Here is a 23756-nt window from a genome sequence, read left to right as displayed (position 1 = left end):
GATCAGTAGCAGATCAGTAAGAGTGAAACCAGGCAATTTCTCACTCAGCTGAACAACAGAGGAAAATTATTGCAGGAGAATAGTATGATTGACCACGTCAACAAAAGCAGAGGAATTCGAGAAATGACATGCTATTGCCAGTCATTGGAAATGTTACTTCAGCCTTTGGTTAAGGCTGTGGTGGGTTGGAAATCTGATTGAAGAAATTTAACTATTTGCAGCAGGTTGGAATATGTTTGGAAGCAATAACATGTTTCAGGATTTTGGAGAGCCAAGAGAGAAGCTTGCAGAGACATAGAGATCATAAGTGGGTCCTTTTGGAATAGGTGAATGATAATAACAGTTTTGAAAGGGAGAAGACAATATCTGAGGCAAGGAAACCAGTTACAATGTCAGTTACCATGGCGTCCTGTAGAGATGTTAACTGATTTAATTTTGAGCCACTTTTCATTTACTATATAATTATTGCATGTTGGGAGCAAATGCTTTTTTCTTGCCTCATTGGGGATTGGCAAGATATTGGCTGCTTTTGATGATGTTTCCTGTGCCCAGAGTCTGAACTAAGTTTGCACAGACACAGGTCAGTCACAAGAATTGAGAGAGACATTTCATCAGCTTCACCTCCTGCCAGTATGTAAATGGCAGGAAGTAAAAAAAAAAGGGTAATAATTGGTGGAGGCAATGAACTGTTAATCCAAAGACCCAGGTAATATTCTGGGAACCTGGGTTCAAATCCCATCATGGCAGATCGTGGAATTAAAATTCAGTAAAAATCTGGGATTAAGAGTCTAATGTTGACTATGCATCCACTTTTGTGGGCGGCACGGTGGCACAGTGGTTAGCACTGCTGCCTCACAGCGCCAGAGACCCGGATTCAATTCCCGCCTCAGGCGACTGACTGTGTGGAGTTTGCACGTTCTCCCCGTGTCTGCGTGGGTTTCCTCCGGGTGCTCCGGTTTCCTCCCACAGTCCAAAGATGTGCAGGTCAGGTGAATTGGCCATGCTAAATTGCCCGTAGTGTTAGGTAAGGGGTAGATATAGATGTAGGGGTAGGGGTAGGGGTATGGGTGGGTTACGCTTTGGCGGGGCGGTGTGGACTTGTTGGGCCGAATGGCCTGTTTCCACACTGTAAGTAATCTAATCTAATCTAATGGATGAATACATCGGTCAACTCTTTTTATGCTGCAAAATAAAGCAATTTGTTTGTTCCCAAGGTGAAGCAAATTTACTTTGATATGAAATAACTTCACTGTCTGTCTTTTTGTGTCCAGGCACATAACTTTGACATCACAAAAAATAACTTGAAAGTAATAATATTTCTGCATACAGTAAGACTTTTACGGACACTTTGGGGCTGACAGCTCGTCTGCTATTGAATACCTCATTAATGCATTTGTTACTTCTAGTCTTGACTGTACCAATATATTCTTGGCTGGTCTCCTCCATTCTTGCCCTCTATAAATTTCAGGTCATCCAAAACTCTGCTGCCATGTGTTTATTTACAGCAAGTCTTGTTCCCCATAACCACCCTTGTGCTTGCTGACCTCCATCAACTCCCCATTGAACAATGTCACGACATTAAACTTTTCAACCTTGCTTTCACATCCTTTCATGACCTTGTCCCCTTCTTATCTGTAATCTCCTCCAGCCCCACAACCCTTAGATATCAGCACTCCACTAAATCTAGACACTTGTACATTCCCAATTTTAATTACTGCACCATTATATGTTGGTGCAAGAACATTGAGTTCTTGAAGGATACATTTGCAGGTTCACATTATGCTTCCTTTATTAGAAGTGTGAGCTATACCAATTATTACCACGAGTGCATAAAGGAGTCAGGTGGTAGTCACCTGACGAAGGAGCATCGCTCCAAAAGCTACTGTGCTTCCAATTAAACCTGTTGGACTATAACCTGGTGTTGTGTGATTTTTAACATAATAGATTATGTTGCCATTGGATTCCCTCTAGACTAACATCTTTATTAGTTTCCACAAGAAACCTGTCTTCAATGGAATGATACCTAATCTCCAATACCTTGCAAATTTCCGATATGTAGATGATACATTTGCTGTATTTATTTCTGCAACTATATGCAAGAATGTCTTCCCACACCTTAATGGGTTCCACCTATGCTCAAATTTACCTTTGAAATGGAGCAGTCAAACAAGCTCCCTTTCCTCAATGTGTTCATTTGAGAAATCTGCTCATAGGTTCTCTACCACTGGTCAATAAGCATGTTGCAATTCCTGTCGTTCCACATGCTATAAGACTGGCCTTAGTGACAACCTTGTGAATAGGCCCAAGTCAGTAACTGACTGTACAAGCTTGATGCTGAAATCGTTTGCATCAAAGCTATCCTGTGTAATAATGGCTGCTGCAATCAGGTCATTGTTCACTGTATGACACACAATATCATGAAACGGCCTCAGCTGCCACTTTTGATCCTAGCAAATATCCGGTCTACCTCCAATTACTCTTGGAAGGCTACGTTGTCTTAGAAGTTTGTACAGCAAGTAAGCTCTTTATGTTGTGCTGCTACTGTGCAATAGTAACACTAGTGAAATCCAGTATTCAGCACCTGACGGAATGTTCCTGTCAAGTCAAAAAAGATGTTCAGTTGACTACACACAAAAAGAATGTGGTATATGAATTTCAGAGCCAGTGTGATGCCAGCTGGATAGGTTGTAGGTCTTAACAACTGATGGATCATTACTAAACAGCAAGTCGATTTGTCCATGACAGGCAGAGGACTGACCAAAATGCATACAAAACTCAGAACATAGTGTTCAATGTTGGATGTGATTCCACCATTGGATAACATTTGCTAAATAATCCTGTGTTCATAGAACTACTCAAACAACCAATTTAAAATTAGCAGTCATAGAGTCATACAGTACAGAAGAGGACCTTCAGCCCATTGAGTCTGTACCACCAAAAATAAAGTACTTCCTACCCGAATCCCACTTTGCCACATTAGGCCCATAGTCTTGAATGTTATGACACTTCAAGTGTTCATCCAAGTACTTTTTAAAGGTATGAGGTTACTTGCATCAATTACCCTCCCAAACAGTGTATCCCAGATCCCCATCACCCTCTAAACCTTCTGCCTTTCACTTCAAAGGTGTGCCTCCTTGTTTTTGACCCTTTGACTAAGGGGAATAGCTACTTTCTATCCAGCCTGTTCATACCCCTCATTACCTTATACATTAGGTCCCCCTCAACCTTTTTTGCTCCAAAGAAAACAACCCAAGGTTATCCAGCTTCTTTTCATAGCTGAAATGCTCCATCTCAAGTAACAAGCTGGCAAATCTCCTCTGCACCCCCTTCACATCCTTCCTATTAGTGTCGTGACCAGAACTACCCACAGTGCTCTAGCTGTGTCTGATCCAAAGTTCTGTACAGCTCCATCATGACCTGCTTTTATTTATTCTATGCCACATTAGATAAAGACAAGTGTCCCATGTGCCTTCTGAACTACCCTATTAACCTGTCCTGCTGCCTTAAGGGTTCTGTAGACAAGAACCCCAAGATCCCTCTGTTCCTCTGAACCCCATAAAGTCCTGCCATTCATTGAGTACCCCCTTGTCTTATTACTTCTTCTGAAGTGCGTCACCAGTCAGGCTCACGTATACTAGAAGTTACAAATATTCACACTAGGACTTTGTCCTTTGCAAACAGAAAGAACGTTTCCATGCTCCTGCCAGTCGACTTCCTTGGTTTGAATTTAAACAAAAGCTTGTAGTTAGCCGTCTCCTTGATACATTCTCCATAACATCACTTTATGAATTAGAGTCCACTTGCCAACCAATGACCACCCTCCTCTTGTGCAGTAGAAATTGTTGTTGCCACTCAGATTTTGCATTCTTGCAAGTCTGTCCTGACAAGTACAAGTTTAAAAGCTTTGACAATATGTCTCTTTCCAGCAATACTCATGCTTTGTACTACCATGTAACAATTTCTCTTTAGTTTTTGTTAGGATGTGTTTTAGATTTCAGATTGTTTGGATATGAATGCTTGGGGCTTCGTTACTTAGTGAATTATCTGATGACAGATACCAAAAAATGTATTTGTAACATTTGCCAGTGAATTGCAGATTGAGAAGAACATATAATGTAATCTAATCTAATCTAAACTAACTGTAGAAAATCAACACGCGCTGTCATCTTAATTTGAGTCATCTCAGTATTGATGCAATGCATTTCAAAGATAAATTGAAAGGAGATTGTAAAGTGAGATAGGTTCAATTAATGATGCGGAAGATTGAGGGATATGGCTAAATTAAAGCCAGAAAATAATTATTTGTAGAACAGTGTTAAACTGCTTTTACGTTGCTGTTGTTTAGAGTACAGATTTCAGGGCCAATTATAAATAATGAAATGACTGAATACAGCTTACTCATTCAGTTTCTCATGGATTAGGAATTCTGTTAGTGGGGTAAGTGGGATTCAATTTATAGGCATCAATCTCCAAGAATCTGAAGGTAAACAGCATGTACAATAGAAGCAGCTTCAGGCTAATGTTTATGAATCATGGGGAATAAATTGTCCAAATGATTAAAAATTTTTATATGTCCTTGGGATATGAGCATTGCTGGCTGGGCCAGTATTTATTGCCTGTTCCTAGTTGCCCTTGAGAGGGTAGTGGTGAGCTGCCTTGAAATGCTGTAGTCCATGTGCTGTAAGTAAACCACAATGCTATTAGGGAATTTCAGGGTTTTGACCCAGCAACAGTGAAGGAATGGTGATATATTTCCAAGTCAGGCTGGTATGTAGCTCAGAGAAGAACCTGCAGATAATAGTGTTGCCATGTATCTACTGCCTTTAGGTGGTAGAGGCTATGGATTTGGAAGGTGCTGTAACATGAGCGTTATTGCATTTCTTCAGTGCATCTTGTAGATGGTACACACTGCTGTCACTGTCCATTGATGGTGAAAGGAGTGGATGTTGAAGATGGTGGATGGTACACAATCAAGTGGGCTGTTTTGACCTGGATGGTTTTGAAATTCTTGAGTGTTGGAGCTGCATTCATCCAGGTAAGTGGGGAGTATTCCACCATGCTCTAACTTGTGACTTGTAGATGGTGGATAGGCTTTGAGGAGTCAAGAGATGAGTTGCACTCTGCAGAATCCCCAACCTTTGACTTACTCTTGTAGCCACTGTATTCGTATGGTCAATTCACTTCATTTTGTAGTCAGTGGTAGGCCCTAGGAAGTTGGTAGTGGGGAGTTCAGATTCAGTGATGGTAAGTAATGCCATTGAATATCATGGGGTGGTGGTTACCTTCTGTCTTGCTGTATATGGTCATTGCCTGTTATTTGAGTGGTGTGAGTGTTATTTGCCACTTGTCAGCCCAAGCCTAGATATTGTCCATTTTGAACATGGGCTGCTTCAGTATCTGAGGAGTCGCAAATGGTGCTGAACATTGTGCAATTATCAGTGAACATCCCCACTTCTGACCTTATGATGGAGGGAAGGTCATTGATGAAGCAGCTGAAAATGGTTGGGCCTCGGACACTACCTTGAGGAACTCTTGCGGTGATGTCCTGGAGCTGAGATGACCGACAACCAACAGCAACTATTTCTGTTTGTGACAGGTATAACTCTAACCAGCGACACATTTCCCCCTGATTCCAACTGTCTTCAGTTTTGCTCGGGCTCCTTGATGCTTTACTTGGTTGAATGTAGCCTTGATGTCAAAGACATCCCCTCTGGAATTCAGATCTTTTATCTATATTTGAACGAAGGCTGCAATAAGGTCACAAGCTGAGTGGCCCTGACAGAACCCAAACTGGGTGTCAGTGAGCAGACTATTTCTTCATAAGTGCTGCCCGATAGCGTTGTCAGCGACCCATCCCATCATTTTGGTGATCATCAAGAGAAGATTGATGGGGCGGCATTTGGCTGGGCTGGATTTTTCTTGCTTTTTGAGTACTGGACATTACTGGGCAGTTTTCCACATTGTTGGGTAGATGCCAGTGTTGTAGCTGTACTGGAAGAGCTTGGCTCGGGACCAAAACTGAAAGCGCTAGAGAAATTCAGCAGGTCTGGCAGCATCTATGGAGAGAAAAACAGAGTTAATGTTTGGAGTCCCTTTGTCACTGGGGAAGTGGCTAGTTTTGGAGCATGTATCTTGAGTATTATTGTCAGAATGTTATCAGGGACCATAGACTTTGCTTGATACAACGTGGGATGAATGAAATGGTTGAAGACTAGGGACTTCCAGAGGAAGCTGGTAATGTTTGTCCTTGTTGGCACTCTGGGCACTGCCTCACCAATGCAGCTATGCCTGTACTTAATCCTGGCCACCAGATATAACTTCTCACCAACATCTTCATTTTGGACACCCTTGGATGACCCTGGTGGAGTTCAGCCACTATCTGGCAGCGCCCTATACTCGGGACAATCACTCTTGCTCCCATAATAATATTCCACCCTCTACTGTGAACTAGTCTCTCTAGGTCCAAAAAGATTTTAATTCTAGTTGTGACGGCCCTTTGGTTTCCTCCGTCACCACCAGCTGTTTCAGTTTTGCTAGAACTGGATCTTTCTGCGTACAAAGTCTGATGTTGTAAGCTGTGACCAGACAACTTAAAACCATTATGAACTCTTTCGTGGTGGTACCACTGGGCATGTATCTGCCAATGAGAAGGAGCTCAATGCATCCACATTCACTACTCAGCCTCCCAGATGGTGTTCTAAGTTGTAATTATATGTTCTTAGTATTAAAGCCCACTGCTGAATTCGGCCTGAAGCTATGTTCTCTTTAATTAGACCAAGTAGAGGTGTGTGGGCCTTATTATCACAAATTTTCATCCATGAAGGTACTGATGGAACTTCCTCACTCCAACTACAACTGCCAATCCTTCTACTTCTATCTAGGCATATTAATGCTTTGCATTAGCCAAAGTCCTGGATGCATATGTCATTAGGCAGTCCTCTCCACTAGGCCACCTATGAGCTAGTACCACCTTGATGCTGTATGGGGAGGCATCATATGTCAATAGTTGGGATCATCGTGGGCCAACACATTACAGGATGAGAGCTGGAAGCTTGAGCTTGTCAGTGTGACCATTTCCAAAGCAGACCCTTGTTTTTAAGGAGTTGATACAAAAAAGGCGCCAGGATGGAGGCCATGTTATGTATGAACTTCCCATAATCAATTTACCAGTCCAAGACATGACCTAAGCTCCTTGACAGACATGGGGACCAAGCACCTTTGATCGCCCTCACTTTATTTTCCAATGGTGTAAATTCAGACTTGTCAACTCTGCAGTCCAAATAGTTCACTTAGGGGGCATTCTTTCCCTTCTTGGGTTGACACCTGCCTTAGGAAAATGCCTTAGGACTACCTCCACGTTCTCTAAGTGTTCCTTATTAGTTTTCCCTGTTATTTGGGCATCATTTAGATGAATGGCAACCTGTGGTAGACCTTGCAAAATGTTCTCCATCGTCCGTTGAAAAGTTGCACAGATGGATGAGACCCCAAATGGCAGTCTTGTATATTGGTACAAACCCTTATGGGTATTAATTGTAGCATACATCTGGGAATCCTCATCTAACCACAATTGCAGGTACGCATGGCTCACATCCAGCTTTGTGAAGGACAGCCCTCTGTCATCTTTGTATATAAATCCTCTAGGCGAAGGATTGGAAATTTATCCAGCTGCAAGAAGCAGATTATTATTTGTTTATAATGCCCACAAAGGTGGACCAACCCGTCTGGTTTCACAATTGGTGCTGCCCATTCCCCAAACTGGACTGGTTTGATGATTCCTTCACTTTCCAGCCTCCTGATTTCTGGCTCTACTTTTGCCTGTAAGTCAAATGGCATTGGGCAAGCCTTGCAGAATAATGGAATTACTTCCTGATCAACATGCCAGGTGGCCTTCACTCCTTTAACAGTCCCTAGACCTTCCTGAAAAGCTTTCAGGTATTTAATTAGGACTTTACTTAGGCAGCCATTTTCTAGTTGAAAAATGTTGAGCTAATTAAGGTGAGTCTCTCGCAACCAATTTCACCCCATCCAGCTTGGGCCAGAGTCTTTTACTACAATCAGTGGTAACAACCAGCTGCTTCTCATAAGAGACGGGAACCGAAGTTGGATCTTAATCTGTAAAGGTTCCCTGGCGTATGTTCTCAGTCTAGCCGAGGCCTTGCACAAACCAAGTTGGAGTCCAGAGTGAATTTTGTTTAAGACTGGTTTTGTAATCACTGATACAGCTGCACCAGTATCAACCTCCATTAGAACTGGGTGACCATTTAACTAGATGTTTATTCTGATTGGTTCTGATTTGGATGTTAAGCAATTTAACTGTTCCAAACCAGATTAGGTGGACTTCCCAGGGTGTGCAATCTCCTGAATACTGGTCTATGAGTTCTCTTCATTTTGTCTCGAGTCTGCATATTGGCAGTAACTACAATGGCTTGCTGGCCTGGATCATGAAGAAAATGTTAACCATTTGGCTGAGGCTTGGCTTTGTTTTGGGTGTTTGCTGTGGGCTGACCGAGAATCCCTCTGTTCAGAATGTGTCCTGAGTGAGGCTATGCAATTGCCTTCACTCAAGTGGTGTTCCCCAAGTTCAGTCGGCCTGGCAAGGGAGTCCACTTCCATTGGAATACCCTGCAACTCATAGGCTCCACTTGCTGCATTTTCTAATGATAATGTTAATTGTAGTGTCTGTTTGAAGACCAGTTGGGCTTCAACTAGTAGGTGCGTTTGTATGGTCACATCGTTAATCCCACATACCAAATGGTCTCTTAGCTGTAAGGTTTTGGAAAGGCAAATCAGAGCAGGACTTATACACTTAATGATAAAGTCCTGGGGAGTGTTGCTGAACAAAGAGACCTTGGAGCGCAGGTTCATTGTTCCTTGAAAGTGGAGTCACAGGTAGATAGGATAGTGGAGAATGCATTTAGTATGCTTTCCTTTATTGGTCAGAGTATTGAGTACAGGAGTTGGGAGGTCATGTTGCAACTGTACAGGACATTGGTTAGGTCACTGTTGGAATATTGCATGCAATTCTGGTCTCCTTCCTATTGGAAAGATGTTGTGAAACTTGAAAGGGTTCAGAAAAGATTTACAAGGATGTTGCCAGGGTTGGAGGATCTGAGCTATAGGGAGAGGCTGAACAGGCTGGGGCTGTTTTCCCTGGAGCGTCAGAGGCTGAGGGGTGACATTATAGAGGTTTACAAAATTATGAGGGGCATGGATAGGATAAATAGACAAAGTCTTTTTCTTTGGGGTGGGAGAGTCCAGAACTAGAGGTTTAGGGTGAGAGGGGAAAAATTTAAAAGGGACCTAAGGGGCAACTTTTTCACATAGAGGGTGGTGTGTGTATGGAATGAGCTGCCAGAGGAAGTGGTGGAGGCTAGTGCAATTACAACATTTAAAAGGCATCTAGGTGGGTATATGAATAGGAAGGGTTTAGAGGGATATGGGCCAAATGGTGGCAGATAAGACTAGATTGGGTTGGGATATCTGGTCAGCATGGATGAGTTGGACTGAAGGGTCTGTTTCCGTGCTGTACATCTCTATGACTCTATTTCACTGAGGGTTAAATCAAAGTTACATGCGTCTGGCAGTTGTCTTAATTTAGTCAAAATTCCCATTATGGATTCCCCGGTTCTCGAATTACGGAGTAAAAATGATAGCATCTCACAATTGGAGGAGGCCTGCGTTCGTAATACTTCTTAACCATGTCTGTCAATTCTTGAAAGGTATTAGTATCTGGTGCCTCAAGGAACGTTAAGCTCCTGTGCAGCTCCATAGGCCATCAGGAGAATTACTCATTGTTTTTCATCTGCTAGACACATTTTTTCCATGTACTGGGCCCAGTCTTCGACAGCAGGTGAACGAGTCAAGCTTCTCAAACAAAGGCACGATGTGAGAAATGCTTACCCACAGTCAAAGATGACTGTTGCAAGCAGGTTTCTTCAGGATCATGCTTTACCCCATTACCCTAAAATAACTCCACAGAGACCGGTATCCATCACCAGGTCACCTTTTATTTAAATATAAACATGACTTCAAACATAGTTTCAAGCAGTACTTGACTTTAGTATTGCCTCATTCAGACTCAGGTACCAGAGTGTCAGTATATCCAAAACTTTTTTTTCTTCTTTTTTATTTTCCCCCACACTAAGTAGTGCTTATTTTTCCCCAGCACCCATGTCGTGTGTATGCAGGTGTAGGACACAGTGAAGAACAACAAGTGCGTAAATCTTTATTTATAATCCAGCACCAGGAAGAAAGGAAACACCAGAATGGCCAGTGACGAGCAGTGCCCTTCACATCAAAGGGCAATGAGAAACTCATTGGAGTGGGTTTATTTTCCACAGAAAAGGGACAGGCAATTAGCTATAACAACCCACTCCATGGCTCACTGCCTGGACCTGTTTATGGCCAGTTTGGCCAGGCCCAGGAGCAGACCCACGAGGAAGTCCTCTGACCTACCGTCCGCACCGGGTGATAACCAACCATTTTTTTCTTCCAGCTCCCTCAGAAGCATCTCTCAAAGTGCACAGAACCTCTGACACTCCTGTTTTTTTAATTGTTCCCACACTATTGCCTCACAGCGGTAGTGCTTATTTTTCCCCAGCACCCACGTCGTGGTTGTGCAGATGTAGGACACAGTGAAGAACAACAAGTATGTAAATCTTTATTGATATTCTACCACCAGGAAGAAAGGAAACACTGGAGTAGCCAGTGACAAACAGTGCCCTTCTCTGTCAGCCAGGGCTCCCTGATTGGACCAGATTAACAGCCCCAAATAGGGAACTCATATTTTGTGAGGTCCAGCTGGCTGACCTTGTTACAGTCATTACTATGAGCCCAAAGAATTGAATGCTTTCAAGATGGAATTTGATGTAGTTCTTAAGGCTAAAGGGGTCAAAGGGAATGGGGGAGAAAGTGGGAACAGAGGACTAAGTTGGATGATCAGCCATAATCATATTGAATGGTGGAACAGGCTCAAAGGGCAAAATGGCCTACTCCTATGGAGATATAACTCACAATGAGTTCTAGTAACTTGTTTTTAAAACTGCAAACATCTTCTTACAGAGCTTCCTTGGTTTAAAACTATATCTTTTTCCATTTTTAGTTCACAGTCCAAGAAAAAAGCAAACTATCTTTACAACGGGGCTGTGTAAGTTGTTGCTGTTCCTTTAGGTTTATGTCAGATGGTCTGTCCAGTTTCATTCCTATCTTTAGACTTTCTGGCATTTGACGTAGCTGAATGAATTGCTAGGCCATTTCAGTTGGCAGTTAGAGGCAATGATATTGCTGTGCATCTGGAGTCACACGTAGGCCAGACCAGATAAGGATGGCAGTTTCCTTCCCTAAAGGACATTAGTGAACAGTGATTACATTGTTGCCATTAGACTAGTTTTTAACCCTGAATTTTATTGAATTTAAAAATTCACCAGCCACGATGGTGTGACTCATACCCATGTCCCAGAACATTAGGATGGGGCTCTAGATTACTAGTCCAATTACCACTACACCACTGCATCCCAGTAACACTTCAATTTAAAAAAAATTGTCCTTTTTAACTTGCCTTTATGTTGATGCAAAAAATGTCTTTCCTGACACCATAATACCCACAAGGACCACTGTTAGCCTGTAATCGCCTCCACCTTGTTCATTCTCATCCAATTCTCCACCTTATCTCCTTCTTTCCTGTCACACTCTCACTTTCCAGAGGATTTGCCCTGGATATTTTTGGTACCTTTTTCAATACATTCAATTTAATGTTGAATGTGTTGTCTGTCATCGTCGCAGAAGTACATTGAGTGGCTTCCTTCCTCTTTTGTTGTGTCCAATTAAATGTTAATGGATCTTGGATATTTGGAAGTGGACATACATTTAATGTTGAGGGGTAGTATTTTCTTTGTTGTTACCTCAAGGTTCGCTCCTCTGCTACAACAGCACAGTCTGCTGGTGGGAGATAATTCCACAGGCAGCAATCGCCTCCCAAATGGGCATTTTTTATAAGTGAATCAGACAATAGGAAAGTAAATTTCTGTCTGCAAACAAATGGGTCTCCAGACAAAATGGGTTTGTCATTTGACAATCACAATAGGTATATAATTTGTTCAATCAGATTACACCGATCCCCATGCTTTTTATACTGATGCAATAATCAGAAATTTAAATCACTTGAACCAAACCATGGTTGGATTTAAATATTTTTAAAAATTAAATAATGCATGAAATGTTCTTGAGTCAGGTCAGTGTCCTGCATTTAGAGCAGGCTAGGCTGGAATAGATTGCATATTTGGTGAACACAGTAATACTCTCATAACACTGGAACATTGAAGGAATTGGTGGAAAATTTAATCAGTAACCTTGACTCTGAGATGTGCTATGTCTCTGCCCATTGATATATTTATGAGTACAGCTTGCAGTATTGCTATTGCTTTATTGCTCTGTGATTTGTGGGAGTATCATCAAATGTTCACAATTCACGTGGAACATATAATTGTAGCTTTCTGCTTATTAAAATCTCTTGGTTGATTTATGTGTAAAGGACCCACAGAATACCTGAGTGATCTTGCATGTTGCCAGTGTTGAGTTTGTGATATGTGGTAGGGTGGTGGTAGTATTTATTCAATTTCACGGTTGGGTTGTATTGGTTTCTGCAAGGGGCTAACAACTAATGACAGGTTTTCACAACTGTGTCAGGTGTTATGAACCGGAGTGTTACTGTAATTATTTCATTGTCTTTACAAGGAAAAATTCACCCTGGGCGGAGTCCTTTTTTTTGTTTTCCCCTGTTGGTGTAGCTCCTCCCGGTAGAACAGATAGTGATCCTTCGACCTCTGTCACATGCACTGTTTTATTTCCTCTATGTGCATTACAGCAGGGAGTATCCCAGGATGACTTGAACTTCATCTATTTCTTTTGAACATCTCGTCCTCACTCTATGTCTATGACAGGCATGAGATTGGGAACTCAGTGTGCTGGGGAATTATGGGTCAGATTAATATCTTCAAGTCTGACATACATAACACTGAAATGGAAGGGTCTCATTTTGTATTATTCATTCAGGCGATGTGAGCTTCATTGGCTGGGCCAGCATTTATAACCCATCCCTAATTGTCCTTGAGAAAGTGATGAGTTGCCTTCCTGAACCGCTGCAGTTCTTTTAGTTTAGGTACATCTTCAATGCTGTTATGGAGGGAGTTTCATTTTGATCCAGTGACAGTGAAGGCACAGCGATATATTTCTGAGGCGGGATGGTGAGTGGCTTGGAGGAGAGCTTGCAGGTTGTGGCGTTCCTATGCATCTGCTCCCCTTGTCCTTTTATGTGGTAGCAATCTGGGTTTGGAAGGTGCTGTCTAAGGATTTCTGTGGATTTCTGTAATGCGCCTTGTAGACAGGACAGACCTGTTCGTCTATGTTGGATGCTTGTGGGTAGGATACCTAACAAGCGGATTGCTTTGTCCTGGATGGTGTCAAGCTTCTTGAGTGCTGTTGGAGTTGCACTCATCCAGGCAAGAGGGGAGTATTCCATCACACTCCTGACTTGTGCCTTGTAGACAAGACCATATTTTGAGGGAGTCAGGAAGTGGGTTACTCACTGCAGGATTCCTAACCTGTTCTTGTAACCACTGTATTTATGTGGATAGTCCAATTCAGTTTTTGGTCGATGGTAAACCCTAGCATGTTTATAGTGGGGGATTCAGTAACAGTAACACCATTGAACATCAAGAGGAGTCATTAGATTGTAATTGGAGATTATCATGAATTGACATGAATATTACTTTCCACTTGTCAGCCCAAGCCTGGATATTGTGCAGATCTTGTTGCATTTTGCACATGGACTGCTTCAATATCTGAGGAGTTGTGAATGATACTGAACATTGAGCATTCATTAATGAACATTCCCACTTCTGACTTTATGATGGAGGGAAGGTCATTGATGAAGCAGCTGAAGATGGTTGGGCCTAGGACACTACCCTGAGGAACTCCTGCAGAGATGTCCTGGAGCTGAGATGACTGACCTGCAACAACCCCGACCATCTCCGGTACTCCGGTTTCCTCCCACACTCCAAAGATGTGCAGGTCAGGTGTATTGGCCATGCTAAAATTGCCCGTAGTGTTAGGTAAGGGGTAGATGTAGGGGTCTGGGTGGGTTGCGCTTCGGCGGGGCGGTATGGACTTGTTGGGCCGAAGGGCCTGTTTCCACACTGTAAGTAAGTAATCTAATCTAATCTTCCTTTGTGCTAGGTATGACATCCCCTCTGGAATTCAGCTCTTTTGTCCATGTTTGAACTAAGGCTATAATGAGGTCAGGAGTTGAGTGGCCTTGGCGAAACACGAACTGGGTGTCAGTGTTGAGCAGGTGCTTTGTGATAGCATTGTTGATAACATCTTCCATCACTTTACTAATGATCAAGAATAGACTGATGGGGCAGTAATTGGTTGGTTGTCCTTGCACTTTATATATAGGACACATCTGGGCAATTTTCCACATTGCCAGGTAGATGCCAGTGTTGTAACTGTACTGGAACAGCTTAGCTCGGGCAGTGGCAAGGTCTGGAGCACAAGTCTTCAGCACTATTGCTGGAATGTTGTCAGGGCCCATAGCCTTTGCAGTGTGCAATGTCTCCCACAATTTCTTGATATCATGTGAAGTGAATTGAATTGGCTGAAGACTGGTATCTGTAATGCAGGGGACCACTTGTGAAGGCTGAGATGGATCATCCACTCGGCATTTCTGACTGAGGATTGCTAAGAATGCTTCAGTCTTATCTTTTGCTTTGATGTGCTGGGCTCTGCCATCGTTGAGGATGGGGATATTTGTGAAGCCTCCTCTTTCTCCAGTGAGTTGTTTAATTGTCCACAACCATTCATGACTGGATGCGGCAGGACCAATCTGATCCATTGGTTGTGGGAACGCTTAGCTCTGTCTATCACTTGCTGCTTGCAAGTAGTCCTGTTTACTGGCTTTATCAGGTTGACAGCTTATTTTCAGGAATGCCTGGTGCTGCTCCTGGCATGCCCTCCTGCCCTCTCCATTGAACCAGGGTTGATCCTCTGGCTCAATGGTAATAGTTGTCTGGGGAATATACCAGGCCACGAAGTTACAGATTGCATGTGAGTACAATTCTGCTGCTGTTAATGGCCCACAATACCTCATGGATGCCCAGTCTTGAGATGCTAGATCTTTTTGAAGTCTGTCCCATTTAGCACATTGATAGTGCCACACAGCACGATGGAGGGTATTCTCAATGTGAAGGTGGTACTTTGTCTCCATAACGACTGTGCAGTGGTTACTCTTACTGATACTGTCATGGACAGGCACATCTGCAGCTGACAGATTGGTAAGGATGAGGTCAGGTATGTTTTTCTCTCTTGTTGGTTCCCTCACCACCTGCCGCAGACCCAGTCTGGCAACTATATCCTTTAGGACCTGACCAGCTCAATCAGTAGTGCTGCTGCCAAGCCGCTCTTGGTTGTGGACATTCACATCCCCCACCCCGAGTACATTTTGCACCTTTGCCACACTCAGTGCTTCCTCCAAGTGTTGTTCAACATGAAGGAGTACTGATTAATCAGTCAAGGGAGGATGGTATGTGAAAATCAGCATGAGGTGTCCTTGCCCTATTTGACTTGGTGCCATGAGACTTCATGGGAACTAGAGTCAATGTTAAGGACTCCCAGAGAAACTCCCTTCCAACTGTATCCCACTGTGCCACCACCTCAGCTCGGTCTGTCCTGCCGGTGGGACAGGACATATCCAGGGATGGTGATGGTGGTGTCTGGGACATTGTCTATGTGGTATGATTTTGTGAGTATGACCATGTCAGGCTGTTGCTTGATGAGTTTTGGGACAGCTCTCCCAATTTTGGCATGAGACCCCAGATGTTAGTAAGAAGGAATTTGCACGATCAACGAGGTCATATTCACAGTTCTTATATTAGGGGCCTAAGTCAGATGAGTTTTTGTGGTAATTGACAATGGTTTCACTATGAATTGCAGATTCCTTAAATTTAAATTCTACCATCTCCCATATTGAGATTGGAACCCAGGTGCTTCCTCTATTAACTCAATGTTTGAATGGTTAATCCAGTGACAATACCAGTGGGTCATCTCCATTTCAGATGCTTTAACTTAGTGACATGTATTTCCAAAATGTGTTTGATACCTTAATAACAGTGTTTTGAACAACTATCCAATGTGGTTTCCTGCTTGAGTTGGATCTGATGGTACAGCCACAGTGCCATTTTTCTTTTCTTCTGATACCAGGTTTCTGATGTAACTGCTTGTATGCTGTCTTATCAATGATGCCAGGTGGCAGTGGTGACTTGTAACAAAAGGGTTGCATTTCCTCAAATCGACAGAGGTGTCTCACCAGAACCTGTAATCACTTTCCAGCGAGCCATCAATGCTGACAGAAGTGCTGGACACTCAGAATATTTAAAGCAATGCAGAGTACTATATGAAAAGAAAGCATATACATCACAGTGCCATAAAGTCACAATCTCTTGGGGTCAGGTTTACATCCCAGAAATATTCTAGATTGTGCGCTCAAAGTCTGCCTCATACAAAAGGACAGCTGCCTCGGAGCAGGCCATTCAGTCCCCTTGAGTCCATTTTGCCATTCCATCAGATCATGATCTGCATGTCAAATCCATTTACCTACCTTTGATTTGCATCCTTTGACATCCTTACCCAGCAAATATCGTTTGATCTTCAGCATCCACAATCTTCTTGGAAAGAGAATATTTCAGAATTATCTGCTGCTTGATGAAAAAGTTTTTTTCATAGACTTGATTAAATCCTGGTTATGAAGTATACACTACCAACATGGATGTTGGTTTTGATAATAGGAAGAGGATCAAAGGCCTGACAAAAAAAAATAAGATGGATTGGAGACATAGTGGGATAAGCACATTGCCTCCTGCTGTCTGAACTCTGGAAGCTGGACAAAAGTATTGTAAGATCAACCTGAAAACTGTTCAGTGTCCAGAATATGGGATGGAGGCTATGTAGGAGAGCTGTTTAAATTCTAAGGTCTATCCTGCTAATGACTTAGGTTGATCAAAGATTTCAATAACTAACAGTCCAGACAATAACAAACATAAAAATATAGAGAAAAAATATTTCTGTTTGTAAAAACAAAAGATGTAACACTAGTCTTCTGGGATTTAATTTTAAAGCTTCCTCATAATCCCATGTAAAAATTAGGCAAAATCAAATAGGTGGTAATATGACCTAACTATTCTGTTAGTTTAGAAATTAATCAGGTGAACAAATAACTGACCGGTTTCCCTGCCCAACACCTTGTCCACAAAGGAAAGTTTGCTGGAATTTGTACACTGCTGCCTCACAGCGCCAGGGGCCCGGGTTCAATTCCCACCTCGGGCAACTGTGTGGAGTTTGCACATTCTCCCCGTGTCTGCGTGGATTTCCTCCGGGTGCTCCGGTTTCCTCCTGCAGTCCAAAGATGTGCAGATTAGGTGAACTGGCTGTGCTAAATTGCCCGTAGTGGTAGGTGAAGGGGCAAATGTAGGGGAATGGGTCCTGGTGGGTTGCTCTTCAGAGGGTCGGTGTGGACTTGTTGGGCCGAAGGGCCTGTTTCCACACTGTAAGTAAACTAATCAAAATGAAATGGTAATATATTGATTTCTGATGATCATCTGATTGCAGTTATATCCAATACTGAGATACTTCCTCTGGTAATTTGTAGCAACATTACAGGAGCCTTTGTGAAGATTTTCACCTTAAAAATAAACGTACTTACAATGAGAAATATAAGAGAGGAAATTGCCATACATTTATGAACAAGGGTACTTTTTTATGCAATCTGAAGCAAAGTTTTGTTTTTTTGTGAATTAAAGTTAGTTGACTACAGATTGTGTGAGGCACACTGATGTACACATCTTATCCACTGCCCATTTGTATTACTGTTTGCTGGGAGCACTAGTTTGCAAAATCTACTCATGTCATGTGAGAACTTTGAGGATGAGGAGGGCTAGAATTTGGGCAGCAGATGCCTTGTCTATTCACCTGGGTCTTGAGAAGCCTCATCCATCAAAGAAAATGTTGCTAAAATGTTGAAACCAGCAGGAAATGGGACACCTGCACCCACCAACCCCACCGCCCCGTGGTTGAACACTTCAACTCCCCCTCCCACTCCGTCAAGGACATGCAGGTCCTGGGGCTTCCTCCATCGCCAAACCATTACCACCGACGCCTGGAGGGGAAACGCCTCATATTCCGCCTTGGAACCCTGCAACCACATGGCATCAATGTGGATTTCAACAGCTTCCTCATTTCCCCCCACATTATCCCAGTCCCAAGCCTCAAACTCGACCCTACCCTCCAGACCTGTCCATCACTCCCCCCTCTGACCTATCACCTTCTCCCTTACCTTTATCCACCTAACGCTTTCCCAGCTACCTCCCCCCAACCCCATCCCCCCTCCCATTGATCTCTCAGACCAGACCCACAAGCCTCATTCCTGATGAAGGGCTTATGCCCAAAATGTTGATTCTCCTACTCCTCGGATGCTGTCTGACCTGCTGTGCTTTTCCAGCACCACACTCTCGACTCTGATCTCCAGCATCTACAGTCCTCACTTTCTCCTAGGAAATGGAGTTGCTCTATTTTATCTGCTGTCTTGTTCCTTTCTCACCAATCACAGAGGTCTAAAATCACATCACTGATACCCGTATGGTTAGTCACTAGATTCATATTATATTAACACTTAGACACTCGGGGTAGACTGGCTTTTTACTGTGACACAGCAGACATCCTGAACTGATTTTATCAATCAGCATTTAAAACTGACAATGCATTCTCTCTTCACAGATTAACTTCCAGGATCTTGAGCGTGCAGACTGGTTAAACAAGGTAGGTACTGCTTCGTTAATGACTGTCTTTGAGTCTGAAATGTTTTCTGCCTTTTCAGTGGAAGGGTGTTCCTGCAAGCAGCCAGCACTGACTCCAACTCAGCCTGCAGCACATGCAGACAAATGTGTTGAATGCAGCCAGGGAAGACATGTTTTATTCAATTTAAATGTTCATTTTTGTTGTTACATACATTTAATTAAACAATTAGTAAACTGTTTCCTTTGTCCCATGACATTGTTCAATATCACATCAAGTTAATGCTTACAAATCTTGTGATTTCCAGAAATATTGTGAATGCTCACAATTCAGGAGGTTGAAGGAGAAGTCATAAGGAGTCAGGGTAGGGCAGCCAGTACTTTAGTTCTTGTGCCTCAACAGCTTCCACAGCAGCTTGAGATCATCATGTGGGCAATTTACAGGAACATTTCCACATCCTACAACTACATGGTTATTGGAACTCATTTAAAAGAAAAATGCAGCCCTTTACTTTATCGATTTCTCCCTTTCTGCTCTCATGATAGTCACAAGTTGATGAATGCCATATGTTCTCTGGTTAGTCTTTCACTCCAGTTTGTGGTGTTGGGTTGGGTGTGTGCAGGGAAAGTGGCTTATTTGTACTGAAAAATATATTTGTGTTTTTAACACATGGTTCCAAGCACTCTTTTCAACCTGGGAGACTAGAATTGTCCAAGGACATAATATGATATTTTACAATCACAACCTTACCTGGGGCTATTGGGATCAGGTGTATTCCTTGATTAACATCCCTCAACTTCACAATAGAAGGGGCCAGACTCCAGGACACCTAACTTCTGCCCAATGAATCCAACATGCCCTTCTGCCAAAGCAATAAAACTAGTCAAGGGGGCTACTCACTTCCTGATAGCCTAAAGTCCTTTTTTTTAGATAATGTGTAGTTTTCTCAGATAATACAAGCATCCAGGTAAAACTCAGTAAATATGAAGGGAATAGAATTTGAGTTCACTGAGGGTTTGAGAAATAAGTCTGGATGAAACAAATTGGGTTTTAACTATATGCACAAATTTAATATAAGAAAACTTATAATGTGGTGGTTATACAGAATATACATCGCAAAGCTAAATAAAACCCAAAAAGAGATAATAATGCAAATTTATGAGAGTCCAAAATTCAAACTTGTTACAGATTTTAAGATTTTTAAAAGTCAGTAAGGATATTCATTAAGCACCAAAGTGAAATTACCTTAATACCAAAGTGTGTGAAACTCATTAGTTTCAGAAAGAATCTCAAGCAGAGCTGACTGAATCTAATGAATCTCCAAAGTTTTCACATTATGTTGAGATATTTATAATGGAGTTTTTGGTATTGCACAATTAAAAAGTGGAATAGTAGTATACCACTCTCAATTATTATTCCATATTAAGTGAGGTGGACCACCTATTTTATTAAAATTATCTATTCAATTTATGGGAATGCTATTTTGAATTTATTATTTAAAACTAGGGTTGAGTAATCTGTTTAGTCAAGATACCATGTCCAGCAAGATAATAAGACTTGCGGTCTCACATTTCCTTTATCTGATAGTGATTTTACTTATCAGAGTTAGCATTACATCTTTAGGGCTTGTATTCAGTCTCTATGTTTTTTTTTAGATGTGTCTAATTCTTAACTGCAACTTCAGACTGTTGCAAAGGAATTGATTATGCTGTGCTTGCAAGTTAGCTTCATCTTTGAAATAACTGCACAGAGACTAGTATCCCATCACCAAGTCACCCTTCATTTGCATGTGCACAGTACATGGACTCTGACCAGCTAGATCAGAGCCAGCACCTTGTGTGAGGAGACTCTCTGACACTCCTGTTTCTTTTTCCTGCTTATATATTTTTTTAAATTATTCCTTTTTTCTTTTTTTTTACACCTGAGTGGCCAGTGACAAGCACTGCCCTTCACATCAAAGGGCAATGGACACTCCTTTTTTTTTGGCTCGAACACTCATGTTTATTTTTTTTTAAATCCCCACACTACCGCCTAACTGCGGTAGTGCTTATTTTTCCCCAGCACCCATGGTGTGTGTGTGCAGGTGTGAGACAGTGAGAGACACAAGGTGTACGAATCTTTATTCAATTTCCACCACCAGGAAGATATGAAAAACACCCGAGTGGCCAGTGACAACATTCCTGCTTATATTTTTTTTCTTTTTTTTAAGGGTAATACACCTGTTTCTCTTTTTTTTTATTGTAGGCAAAACACCTGAGTGACCAGTGACAAGCACTGCCCTTCACACCAAAGGGCAATGCTGTGTGATCAAAACAGTGAAGGGGAGGGTAGGGACTAAATCATAAATAGAGTTGGAGGGGGAGACACTCCTGGTTATTTTTTTTTTCTTTTTTTTTATTTAACCCCCACACTACCGCCTAAATGCGGTAGTGCTTATTCTTAATCCCCAGCACCCATGGTGTGTGTGTGCAGGTGTGAGACACAGTGAAAAGACACAAAGTGCACGAATCTTTATTCAATTTCCACCACCAGGAAGATATGAAAAACACCCCAGTGGCCAGTGACAACATTCCTGCTTATATTTTTTTCTTTTTTTTAAGGGTAATACACCTGTTTCTTTTTTTTCTTTTTTTTTCTGTTCTTTTTTTTCCTTTTTTTTACACCCCCACACTACCGCCTAAGTGCGGTAGTGCTTATTTTTTCCCCAGCACCCATGGTGTGTGTGTGCGCAGGTGTAAAACACAGTGAAGGACACAAAGTGCACGAATCTTTATTCAATTTCCACCACCAGGAAGATATGAAAAACACCCGAGTGGCCAGTGACAACATTCCTGCTTATATTTTTTTTCTTTTTTTTAAGGGTAACACTCCTGTTTCTTTTTTTTTTTTTTCTTTTTCCCCCACACTACCGCCTAAGTGCGGTAGTGCTTATTTTTTCCCCAGCACCCATGGTGTGTGTGCGCGCAGGTGTAAAACACAGTGAAAGACACAAAGTGCACGAATCTTTATTCAATTTCCACCACCAGGAAGATATGAAAAACACCCGAGTGGCCAGTGACAACATTCCTGCTTATATTTTTTTTCTTTTTTTTAAGGGTAACACTCCTGTTTCTATCTGTCAGCCAGGGCTTCCTGATTGGCCCAGGTTAACAAATCCAATCAGGGAACTCATATTCAATGAGATCCACCTGGCCAACCTTGGTCCAATCACTACACTCTTATAAATGCTGTAATATTTCCTGAAAAGTAATTTTTAAACTAGAGTTCTTATATCTATCCAATTATATATATTTTAGGGCAGCATGGTGACTCATTGGTGGAACCCAGGTTCAATTCCATCCTTGAGTGATTGTGTGGAGTTTGCACATTCACCCAATGTCTGCGTGAGTTTCTGCTGGGTGCTCCAGTTTCATCCCACAGTTCAAACATGTGCAGGTTGGGGTGGATTGGGCATGCTAAATTGTCCCGCAGAGTCCAGGGATGTGCAAGTAAGGTGGATTGGCCATGCTAAATTGTCCGTAGTGTCCAGGGATGTGCAGGTTAGATGGATTGGCCCTGCTAAATGTGGTGTTATGGGGATAGGGTAGTGGTCTGGGTGGGATGCTCTTTTGAAGGGTGAGAAATAACTTGATGGGCCAAATGGTTTCTTTATGTGCTGTAAGTATTCTATGTTTTAAACCTTGTTCCTTGATAGTGAATGCCAGTGTGCATCAGACAACCATATCCACAGTAGGGAAAGGCAGCATTTGGTTTGTGCTGTTTCCCACAAGATATTTTCTTCAGGCTTAGCGCCAAAACCCCCTCCCTCTACTAACTGGAGTATGTTTTTACCCACTCGCTATGTAGCATTGCTCTTTGGGTATCCAATGTGAGCACAGGAGAATAAGTAGTGTATCAGACTTCATTCAGGTTCAAAATAGCAGACCCTTTATTGAATAGTAAGTGTGTAAATGAATAATATTGAATGCTACACTGATTATAAACTTCTATATTCTCCAAATAACATCAAAATAAAGGTAGTCTGCCAGTGCCAAAATATAGGATAAGACTGACCTGCTCAGTTCCTGCTTTAATTCCTGACCACTAAATTTGGGTTAAGCCTGATTAATTTGTTCAGGATTCTATCTGAAATTGCTCATAGTTCAAGTATTTAATGTCTACTTAGAAAGGAGATGACCAGGTGTCTTCCTTCCCATTTAGGGAGTAAACAAAATTTGGAGGGCAGGTTTCTATGGGACTGGTCTTGCAAGTTTCCGAACAACTACCTATGGAGCTACCTAAAGTTCTAAAAGAAGATATTTTTGACTGTCCTGTCAGTTTGGAAGAATGAACAGAATAAGCTTAAAGAAAGCAACAATAACTGACAAAACTATTATGACGTCTGGGGCGAGGTGTAATTGTTAGATCCCAAATGTAACAAGCTAACGGAGATTCTTTATTGGTAGGTTCTACAGCAAGCATGGCCATTTGTTGGTCAGTACCTGGAGAAGCTGTTGGTGAACTCCATTGCTCCCATTATTCGGAATTCAAACAACCATCTGCAAACCTTTGCCTTCACAAAAGTCAGCTTTGGAGTGAAGGTAATTCTGTACCTGTGCAAGTTAAAAGGTGTTACTCTAACAATCGTTAATTTCCACAATGTTTTGGTATGGGTTTTTTTCTGTGTTTGATACAGTGCATCCCTCGGGTACATTTAAAGAACAATTGAATGTTAACCTTTTGCAGCACCTTCCCCCAATTTTATCCTCGAGTGAAGTTGCTGATCCAGTTCCATACAAACCCTTCTCATCTGAGTGTTGGCCATGAGTGCTGGTAGGCTATTTGACTGTAGAATCCAAACTTGTCCTCACTGACAACAACTCATTTCCCCTTCCAAGGTTGGGTCACGTATGAAGAGAATGTTTTGAACTGTACAA

At 42.1% G+C, this 23756-nt stretch overlaps 1 protein-coding gene across 1 annotated transcript in view; it reads left to right on the top strand.

Moving 5' to 3' along the window:
* The window catches only part of esyt1a (extended synaptotagmin-like protein 1a), a 161708-nt gene that overhangs the window by 58588 nt on the left and 79364 nt on the right, over positions 1-23756 (top strand). The window contains exons 2-3 of the mRNA XM_072567235.1: positions 18823-18864; positions 23286-23420. Coding sequence (XP_072423336.1) covers positions 18823-18864; positions 23286-23420 — 177 coding nt within the window. The remainder of the gene's footprint in view (positions 1-18822; positions 18865-23285; positions 23421-23756) is intronic.

The sequence above is a fragment of the Chiloscyllium punctatum genome, chromosome X (assembly GCF_047496795.1).
Source record: "Chiloscyllium punctatum isolate Juve2018m chromosome X, sChiPun1.3, whole genome shotgun sequence".
Classification (NCBI taxonomy): domain Eukaryota; kingdom Metazoa; phylum Chordata; class Chondrichthyes; order Orectolobiformes; family Hemiscylliidae; genus Chiloscyllium; species Chiloscyllium punctatum.
The sequence above is the reverse complement of the archived record's forward strand: the minus strand, read 5'-3'. Positions and strand labels throughout refer to the sequence as shown.